This window comes from Pristis pectinata, chromosome 10, assembly GCF_009764475.1.
Source record: "Pristis pectinata isolate sPriPec2 chromosome 10, sPriPec2.1.pri, whole genome shotgun sequence".
NCBI classification, from domain to species: domain Eukaryota; kingdom Metazoa; phylum Chordata; class Chondrichthyes; order Rhinopristiformes; family Pristidae; genus Pristis; species Pristis pectinata.
The window spans coordinates 101,430,667-101,441,301 of record NC_067414.1 but is presented as its reverse complement, the minus strand read 5'-3'; the positions used below and the strand labels follow the sequence as shown (position 1 = coordinate 101,441,301).

Below are 10,635 nucleotides of genomic sequence, written 5' to 3'. Positions count from 1 at the left end.
GGTCCGGGGGGAGGGGGTCCGGGGGAATGGGGGTGGGGGAGGGGTCCGGGGGTGGGGGGGTCCGGGGAGAGGGGTTCCGGGGGTGGGGGGGTCCGGGGGGAGGGGGTCCGGGGGTGGGGGGATCCGGGGGGAGGGGTCCGGGGGTGGGGGGGTCCGGGGGGAGGGGTCCGGGGGTGGGGGGGTCCGGGGGGAGGGGGGGTCCGGGTGGAGGGGGTCCGCGGGTGGGGGGGTCCGGGGGGAGGGGGTCCGCGGGTGGGGGAGTCCGGGGGGAGGGGGTCCGGGGGAATGGGGGTGGGGGAGGGGTCCGGGGGTGGGGGGGGTCCGGGGGAATGGGGGTGGGGGGGGTCCGGGGGGAGGGGGTCCGGGGGTGGGGGTCCGGGGGAATGGGGGTGGGGGAGGGGTCCGGGGGTGGGGGGGGTCCGGGGGGAGGGGTTCCGGGGGTGGGGGGGTCCGGGGGGGAGGGGGTTCCGGGGGTGGGGGGGTCCGGGGGGAGGGGTCCGGGGGTGGGGGGGTCCGGGGGTGGGGGGGGTGGGGGGGGTCCGGGTGGAGGGGGTCCGCGGGTGGGGGGGTCCGGGGGGAGGGGGTCCGGGGGTGGGGGGGTCCGGGGGGAGGGGGTCCGCGGGTGGGGGGGTCCGGGGGGAGGGGGTCCGCGGGTGGGGGGGTCCGGGGGGAGGGGGTCCGCGGGTGGGGGGGTCCGGGGGGAGGGGGTCCGGGGGGAGGGGTCCGGGGGTGGGGGGGTCCGCGGGTGGGGGGGTTGGGGGGAGGAGGGGTTTAACTACCGACCCAAACAACCACGCATGCGCCGCATTCCCGTGACGCAGCAAAGGACCGTAGACGGCATCAGCCATCGACCGCAGTACCGCGCAGGCGCTGTGTCGGTGGTGACGTCAACGTTGGCGACTGGAGGAAGCCGGTAAAAAATAAAATGGGGGAAAAATGAGGGTCGTCGGGCGGTGGGCGGTGATGGGGAGCGGGAGGGAGAGGGGGGTGCAGTTGCGGGGAGGGTGTGGTGAGGGGGGTGCAGTTGCGGGGAGGGTGTGGTGAGGGGGGTGCAGTTGCGGGGAGGGTGTGGTGAGGGGGGTGCAGTTGCGGGGAGGGTGTGGTGAGGGGGGTGCAGTGGGGGGGTGGGATGGGGGGTGGTGAGGGGGCGTGGGGGGAGTGTGGGGAGGGGGGTGCAAGGGGAGGGGGGTGCAGTGGGGGGGGAGGGGGTGGGATGGGAGGGTGTGGTGTGGGCAACCAATCAGGAGACAGATCAGTGGAGCTGAGGGTAGAGGATTAGTGCACAGGAGGAGGTTGGGCTGGGGGTGGAGGGGAGTGAAGTGTCGTGTCGGTGGAGGGAGGAAGGTGGGCAGGGGGAGAGAAACCCGTAGTGAACAGAGAGCTGGGGAGAGTCATGGGGTCTGCGGTACAGCACAGAAACAGGCCCCTCGGCCTGACTTGTCCAGGCCGACCGTGATGCCGATCTACCCCAGTCCCATTTTTGTACATTTGGCCATATCCCTCCATTCCCTTCCGATATGTGAACCTGTCTAAATGCTGTTTAAACAGTGACTGTACCTGCCTCTGCCTCTGCCACTTCCTCTGGCAGCTCGCTCCACACACCCACCACCCTCTGTGTGGAAAAACCTCCATATCAAATCTCCTTTAAATCTTTTCCCCTCTCCCCTCAATCCTATGCTCTCTAGTTTTAGACTCCCTTACCCTGGGGAAAAGGCTCTATCTCTTGCCCCTTTACAAACCTCTGTGATGTTTTGTAATGTTGGAGGATAGCCTTCCTGCTCTTGTTTCCAATGCCCCAACTATTGAAGGCTGGTATCCCATATGCCTTCTTAAGCACGTTATCTTCCTCCATTCAGTTGCTATATCTGTAATATGCTTTGTCTATTTTTCCTTCATTAAACCCTCAGTACCTCTTATCATCCCCTATCTTTCACCTTCATGGGAACTGTTGGCCCTCAACTCCAACCATCTCCTGTCTAAACAACTCCCAGCTGTTGGATGTTGTTTTACCCTCAAGCAGCAGCTCCCAGTCTACTTTCCCCAGATCATGTGTTACGTTATTGAAATCGGTCTTGTCTCTTTCCGTAACTACCTTGAAACTTGCAGAATTATGATCACTATCCCCAAAATGCTCTCCCGCAGACACCTGCGCCACTTGCCTGGCTTCATTCAGTCCAGTACTGCTCTGTCTCCAGTGTGACCATCTATGTCAGAGCATAAAGCAAATCACTGGAAGAACTCAGTGGTTGAGCAGCATCTATGGGGACGAAGGAATCGTTGAAGTTTCAGGTTGAGACCCTCATCAGGACTGACTGTATTGGCTCAAAAAAAACCTCTCCTGGGTGCACTTGACAAATTCTTCGCCATTTAAGCCCCTCGCACTGAGGCAATCCCGGACAATGCCCTGCAGCTGCTCTGGGACATCGCTGACCTGATGTTCTTGTGAGGTGGATTCAGAGAAATTTGCGGAATGGGAGAGTCAGAGGTGGGCCGCCAGGAGGAAGAGCAGGGTGGAAATAGGGAGCAAAGCAATGCTACTTCCAACTTCCTGATGAGTGCAGTTGTCAATGGACCTTCAAAAAAAAGAGTTCAGGGAGGGGCCTGAGTAGGATGGAATCAAAGACTGTTCCATGTACCCACAGAAAGCACCTTGCATGCCATTTGATCAGGAGAAAATGAGTGAGTTGAAGGAGAAGTTCGATGTGAGGATGAGTTTGGTCAGGTGTAGCATGTGAGTGGAGGGGAACTGGTTGGGCTTCTGTTTGTGGGAGGAGCAGAGGTTCCTCACACCAGCATTGCACGTCCTTGTGAAGAAGGGTCAGTAGGGACCAGGAGACTGGAAATTGACAGTGTGCATCGGAGGGATCACCGTTACGAGTGAGGTCCATGGAGGGACAGAGAGCAGGAGACACAGACCAAGTGTGGGACATCTCGAGTCATAATCATGTCCATGCTGACCATCAAGTATCTTTCCATACTAATCCCATTTACCAGAACTTGGTCATTCAAGTGCTCATCTAGATAGTTCTTAAATATTGCGGGAATCACTGCCTCCATCCACCCCTCCACCCCACTCTCCACTTATAACTGAAATGCTCCATCTTTAGCAGCACCCTGCTGGATCTCCTCTACCTCATCTCCATTGCAATTATGTCCTTCCTGTAGTGTGATGACCAGGACTGTGGCCTCCTCGACATTGGTGAGACCAAACACCGACTAGGCTTCGCAGAACACCTGCGCTCCGTCCGTAACTGCGACCTGCATCTCCCCGTTGCCGGTCACTTCAACTCCCCCTCCCACACTATCACTGATATGTCAGTCCTCGGCCTCCTCCACTGCCAGGAGAATTCCAAGCACAAACTGGAGGAACAGCACCTCATTTTCTGTCTTGGAACCTTGCAGCCTAATGGCACAAACATTGAATTCTCCCACTTTAGGTAGTCCCCCCTTCCCCACAAACCCTTCTCCCCCCCCCCCCCCCCCCCCCCCCCCCCCCCCCCCCCCCCCCCCCAGGCTTCTTCTCTTCTTCCCTTTCCCAGCCTCTTTTTTTTCTACCTTTTTTTCCTCTCTCTCCTTACCTTTGACCCACCCCCGGTGGATCTGCTCTCCCCTCCTCCCCCCACCTGCCCATCACTATCTCTTACCTGCATTTACCTATCACCACCCTGTGCCCACCCCACCTCTCCGCATTTGTCCACCTATCACTGCTCTGCTTTTCCCTCCTATATATTGGGCTTCCCCTTTGCCTATCTTCAGTCCTGACCCAAAATGTTGACCACCTCCTTTTCTCTACGGATGCTACCTATCCTGCTGAGTTCCTCCAGCATCATCGTGTTTTTCATCGTCCACAGTACTCCAGCTATAGTGTCGCCAATGTTTTATAAAGTTGTACATATCCTCCCTGCTCTTGTATTCTGTGCCCTGGTTAATGAAGGCAGATATCCCACATGCCACCTTCACCTTGTCAACCTGTGCTACCACCTTTGGGATCTGTGGACCGGTAGACCAAGGTCCCTCCGTTCCTCCGTCCTCTCTCTCGTGCCCTTGGTGAATGTCCCATCCTTATCAGTCCTCCATCACCTTGTGCTTAGGATTACACTCCATCTGCCCGTTCTCTGCCCACATTTGTCTTCTATTACCAACTGATCGATCTTTTCTGTAACCTGAGACTCTCCTTCTCATTAGCAGCACCACCAATGTTCGTGCCATCTGAGAACTTATTAATCACATCCAAATGACTAATGTGTGTAACAAACAACAGGAGTTTCCACCGATCGCTGTGGTACGCTACCGTTCATAGACCTGCAACCACAGAAACAACCCTCCACCACTACTGCCTGCTTCCGATTACTAAGCCACTTTTGGACTCAACTTGGTATTGGTTTATTATTGTCTCTTGTACTGAGGTACGGTGAAAAACTTGCCTTGCATACCATTCGTACAGGTCAATTCATTACACAATGCACTGAGGTAGTACAGGGTAAAACAATAACAGAATACAGAGTAAAGTGTCACAGCTACAGGGAAGTGCATTGCAGGTTATGACCTTGCACCTTATTGTCTTCAAGGTAGATTGTCCACAAGGCTGCATCCTCAGCCCTAAACTCTACTCCCTATACACTCATGACTGCGTGGTCAGATTCTGCTCTAACTACATCTACAAGTTTGCAGATGATACCACTGTAGTGGGCTGTATCTCAAATAATGATGAGTCAGAGTACAGGAAGGAGATAGAGAGCTTAATGACATGGTGTCATGACAACAACCTTTTCCTCAAAGTCAACCAAACAAAAGAGCTGGTCATTGACTTCAGGAAAGGTGGCGGTGTACATGCACCTGTCTACATCAGTGGTGCTGAGGTCGAGAGGGTTGAGAGCTTCAAGTTCCTAGGAGTGAACATCACCAATAGCCTGTCCTGGTCCAACCATGTAGGTGCCACAGCCAAGGAAGTTCACCAGTGCCTCTACTTCCTCAGGAGGCTAAAGAAATTCGGCATGTCCCTTGACACTCACCAACTTTTTATCGATGCACCATTGAAAGCATCCTATCTGGATGCATCACAGCTTGGTATGGCAACTGCGCTGCCCAGGACCGCAAGAAACTGCAGAGAGTTGTGGACACAGCTCAGCACATCACAGAAACCAGCCTCCCCTCCATGGACTCTGTCTTACCTCTCGCTGCCTTGGTGAAGCAGCCAGCATAATCAAAGACCCCACCCACCCACCCGGGTCATTCTCTCTTCTCCCCTCTCCCATCAGGCAGAAGTTACAGGAGCCTGAGGGCACATACCACCAGGCACAAGGACAGCTTCTGTCCCATGGTGATAGGACTATTGAACGATGAGATGGACTCTTGACCTCTCAATCTACCTTATTATGACCTTGCACCTTATTGTCTACCTGCAATGCACTTCTCTGTAGCTGTGACACTTTACTCTGTACTCTGTTATTGTTTTTACCCTGTACTACCTCAATGCACTGTGTAATGAATTGATCTGTACAAACGGTATGCAAGACAAGTAACAATAATAAACCAATACCAATTGTGAGATCAAGAGTTGCAGGGAGAATGAAGGAAGGTAGCACTGAAAGGGCAGAGCAACTAAGGGGCTATATGACCCATTCCTGCATCCAGTTCTTGTGTTGAGGGAGGGGAGGATGGCTGGGAGATAGGAGAGGAGAGGTGGGAGGACTCAGACAGATACGGAGCAGCTGACAGAACAAGGGCAGAGGGTAGAGAGCAGGAGACAAGACAGACAGAAACAGTGGGGGAGGGCGCATTTGTGGGATGCTGAGGACAGTAGAAAACTGAGCTGTTCTCTAGGAGGGTGTGTGCGGCCCAGTGTGGCAGGGCTGAGGAAGAACCAGAGAGGGTCGGGGAGGTGCAGTTAGGTGGGGAGCCAAGTGTGGGGCTGGTTGTCTCCCAGTGTGAGTGTTACCCATTGTCGTGATTTGTCTTCAGTACCTTCTGTGGGTCGATTGCCAACACCATGAGCAACAGCCACCAGCTGCGGCCTTACACCTCGGTTGGGGAGATCGATCACGTGCATATCCTGTCAGAGCATGTGGGGGCCCTGATTCACGGCGAGGAGTACAGTGATGTGACCTTTCTGGTGGAGAAGAAACGCTTTGCTGCCCATCGTGTGATCCTGGCTGCCCGCTGCCAGTATTTCAGGTGATTGTTGCGCATCACAGTGTCACACAGACTGGTTATCGGCTGGCTTCTCAGTGACATTCCCCTCGAACGTGTGGCCTATTACCCAGCTTTCCGAAGAGTGTTGATCCCCTGGGTCACCGACATTTACCTGGAGCCTCACTGTCCTGTGACACATTAAGTCACTTGTTGACACCAGAGAGGTGCTGGAGCGTGCACTAGTTTGTAATGAGGTGTAGTGTTGACTATGCCCCGATCTGCCGAACCTGAAGGGCAGGTAAGTAGGTGAAGTGGCAGGTGATGTCAGGGTTTGGAGGCTCTGGTTGAAGACATGTTATTAGAACATAGAACACTGCAGCACAGTACAGGCTCATTGGCCCACGATGTACCAACATTTTATCCTGCTGTAATGTCCATCCTTCCCTCCCACATGGTCCTCCATTTCTCTGTCATTCATGTGCCTATCTAAGAGTCTCTTGAGTGTCCCTAGTGTAACTGAACACAGTAGAGAACTGGTAGCTTGTAGAAAGAGAGCAACATTGGAGGCAATTTGACACCATCCTTGACTTCTGTAATTAGCCACGGGCGGAGCATCCTTCTTGGAGAGTCTTTCTTCCTCACTGCAGGGTACCTGTGCTGAGGTTTACTGGAATATCTCCCTAAACGTCCACTAATGATGATATACTGCTGACCCTTGCATTGATTTCCCAATCCACTGAAAGGGTTGGAATCCAGAACGCACTGCCTGAGGGGTGGTGGAGGCAGAGGCTATGGCAACGTCTAATCACTAAGGCAGAGAAAGCTGGTAGATGGGGTTAGTGCAGGTGGGTAATTGATGGTCAGCATGGACGTGCTGGGCCAAAGGGCCTGTTTGCGGACTGTGTGACACATTGACCATTGCAATGTTTCCCCTCCGTGTTGTCCAATCTACACGGTAATTAAATTTCCGATGATAACTGCAGTACCTGTTTACTAGCCCTATATTTTTTGATACCTACAGTGTCGTTAGAGGGCCGATGTTTTGCTCCCATCAATGACTCTTTAACCTTTCCTTATCCCCATCCAAACTGATTCTATATCCTGAGCTTCGGAATATCGTTCCTCACCTCTGCAGCAATGCCATTCTTTCTTCACTGAAATGCCCCACCTCCTTTTCCTCCTCACTTCTTCTGAAATGTCGAACACAGCCTGGATCATCCTGCAACCATTTCTCTGCGATGCCCATTTATTTCTATTTGTGCTGTCAACTCATCTGTCTTAGTTTGAAGGCAAAGTGAAAGTATGAGATCAGGGCGACAGTTAAAATGAAAGGGGATGAAAAAAATCATCTCGGTGTGCGTAAATAATGAACATTTGGTACGAGGAATGTGTGGCCAGTTGGGGATAACAAAGGTGATTGCTGCAGAGGGTGGAGGATGTGGTTGGAATGCTGAATGAGGACTGGCTCAGCTTTTCCTGAGGGATGGTGCCAAATCTCAGGAGAAGGGGAGGTGGTGGAGATAATGGGGGGGGGGGGGGGGGGGGGCGAGGGGGGCGCGTGGGTTGAGGAGGTTTTCTAAGCAGGAGGTGCTGGAAAGGCAAGCTGTGATTAAACACGTCACTGGTCTGGGTGGGATGCACCTGGATTACAAAGGGAGGTTGGGTTGGAGGTTGCAGCTGTAATCTTCCAATCCTGATGGGGGAGGTGTCAGAGGCCTGGAAAATGTGTGCAAAGAAAGGCTGCCAGCTGTGTGCATTTAGGTTAACCCCGGGTGCAGAGGCTGTCAGAAATTTTGATCGGAAGGAAAATAATGGCCACGTGACAAGGATTAATTCAATCCACTCTTAAAGGCAATGTGAATGGCTCAGCTCACTGAGTTTCTGACGAGAGAACAGAGAAGGTGGAGGCAGTGAGTGAACTGGGTGCCTTTTGTGTTGATTTACAGAAGGCATCTGACAAAGTCTCTGCCGACTACCACTGACTAACCCCTGCCTCGAATGGTACAGATTAATCCACTCCCTCAAGAATTTTTTTCCCTACCACTGATACTGAACCTACCGATCTATAATACTCAGCTGTGGCTTTTGTGAGGAGGATGTGCTATATGACCAATTTGACTGGAACTTTTTTTGGAGAGGTGACTAAGTATGTTGGTGGGAGGGTAACATGGTTGACGTGATTTACGTGGATTTCAGTGAGGCCTTTGACAGGGTCCCACGTGCGTGGCTGGTTGAAAAGCTGGGACCCAGGGCAATTTGGATCCACAGTTGGCTTTGTGACCGCAGACAGGGTGATGATCGAGAGTTATTTCTGTAGCTATAATCCTGTTACCTGTGGCATACCATGGGGCATCATTGCGACGACCCTTGCTGCTTCTTATAGATGTTAACAATCTGGATGTGATCAGTCAAGGTAGGATTAATAACTCTGCAGATGGCTTGAAAATTGGTGAGGTTGTTGGTGAGGAGAATACTCCCTGAAGAATCATGTTCTTGAGATGGTTAGATGGGAGAGCAGTTGAAAAGGGAATTTAATCCTGAAGTCATGCATTTTATAAGGACTAATAAAATTAACAAATACATCTTGGACTCTAGGAAGTACCGAGCAATAGAAGGACCTTGGTCTTCATGTCCAAGGACGCCTCAAGGGAGCAGCAGAGCTAGATAAGGCATAATAACCTTCATTAGCTAGGGCCAGAATACAAGGGCAGGGAGGTAGTGACAACATTATCATAGAGTCATGCAGTCAGAAACAGGCCCTTTGGCCCACCATGCCTTTGCTGGCCATCAAGTACCGATCCACACGAACCCCATTTCCCAGCAGCTGACCATGCCTTGCTGATTCAGGTGCTCACTCAGTGTTCAGTGTTGTGAGAGTCTCTGCCTCCACTGGAATCAGAATCAGGTTTATTATCACTGGCTTATATGATGTGAAATGTGTTGTTTTGTGGCAGCAGCACAGTGCAAAGACATAAAATTACTATAAATCAAAAAAATAAATATACAAAAAAAAAGGAATACTGAGGTAGTGTTCATGGGTTCATGGACCACTCAGAAATCTGATGGTGGAGGGGAGGAAGCTGTTCCTGAATCGTTGATTGTGGGTCTTCAGGCTCCTGTGCCTCCTCCCTGATGGTAGTAACGAGAAGAGGGCATGTCCCGGGTGGTGAGAGTCCTTAGTGGTGGATGCTGCCTTCTTGAGGTGCCGCCTTTTGAAAACGTCCTCAATGGTGGAGGGTTGTGCCTGTGATGGAGCTGGCTGAGTCTACAACCCTCTGCAGCCTCTTGTGATCCTGTGCATTGGAACCTCCATACCAGGTGGTGATGTAACCAGTCAGAATGTTCTCCACTGTACATCTATAGAAATTTGCAAGAGTTTTTTGGTGACGTACCGAATCTCCTCAAACTCCTAACGAAGTAGAGCCGCTGGCATGCCTTCTTCGTGATTGCATCAATGATTTAGGCCCAGGGTAGATCCTCTGAAATGTTGACGCCCAAGAACTTAAAGCTGCTCACCCTTTCCACTGCTGACCCATGAATGAGGGCTGGTGTGTGTTCTCCCGACTTCACCTTTCTAAAGTTCACAATCAATTCCTTGGTCTTGCTGACGTTGAGTGTGAGGTTGTTGTTGCGACACCACCCAACCAGCCGATCTTTCTCACTCCTGTACATCTTCTCATCGCCATCTGAAATTATGCTGACAACAGGGGTCTCACTGGCGAATTTATAGATGGCGTTTGAGCTGTGCCTAACTACACAGTCTTGAGTGTAGAGAGAGTAGATCAGTGGGCTAAGCACACATCCTTGACGTGCGCCTGTGTTGATTGTCAGTGAGGAGATGTTACTACTGATCCACACTGACTGGGGTCTCCCGATAAGGAAGTCGAGGATCCAGTTGCAGAGGGAGGTACAGAGGCCCAGGTTTTGGTGATTAATACTGAGGGGGTGATGGTGTTGAATGCCAAGCTGTAATCGATAAACAGTCAGACGTATGTCTTGCTGTTGCCTAGGTGTTCCAGAGCAGAGAGGAGAGCCAGTGAGATTGTGTCCGCTGTAGATGTGTACCCCCTCAGTGCGTTCCAGGCTTCAACCACGCTCTTGGTAGAAGCAACTCATTTCCTCATACCCCTTTAAACCTCTCACTCCGCTTAAATCTATTAAGAATTTGGATGACAACGTAGGTGGCATGGTCAGTAAGTTTGCAGATGACGCCAAATTTGGAGGTGTGGACACTGAAGAGAATCGTGTAAGATGACAACAGGCTCAAGATCAATGTGGTCATGGCTGGTCTTCCCCAGGCCTCATTGCCTCCTCTCCGCCAGTTCTCCATAGCCTTCATTTCCCCTACCTTTCATTGATCTACCTCTATCACTAATATATCCAATGATCTGGGCTCCACCACCCTTGGGGGCAGAGAATTGCAGAAATTCACTGAGAGGAGAAGTTTCTACACACCTCAGTTTTAAATGACCAGCCCCTTGTGACTATGTTTCTAGTTCGTGA

The 10,635-nt window shown here is 52.3% G+C and overlaps 1 protein-coding gene across 1 annotated transcript in view; it reads left to right on the top strand.

The window, feature by feature from the left end:
* The first annotated feature begins 805 nt into the window (after positions 1 to 805).
* Positions 806 to 10,635, top strand: part of btbd9 (BTB (POZ) domain containing 9) — a 107,532-nt gene continuing 97,702 nt past the window's right edge. Inside the window, exons 1-2 of the mRNA XM_052025345.1 lie at positions 806 to 913; positions 5,962 to 6,174. Coding sequence (XP_051881305.1) covers positions 5,990 to 6,174 — 185 coding nt within the window. The 5' untranslated portion in view covers positions 806 to 913; positions 5,962 to 5,989. The remainder of the gene's footprint in view (positions 914 to 5,961; positions 6,175 to 10,635) is intronic.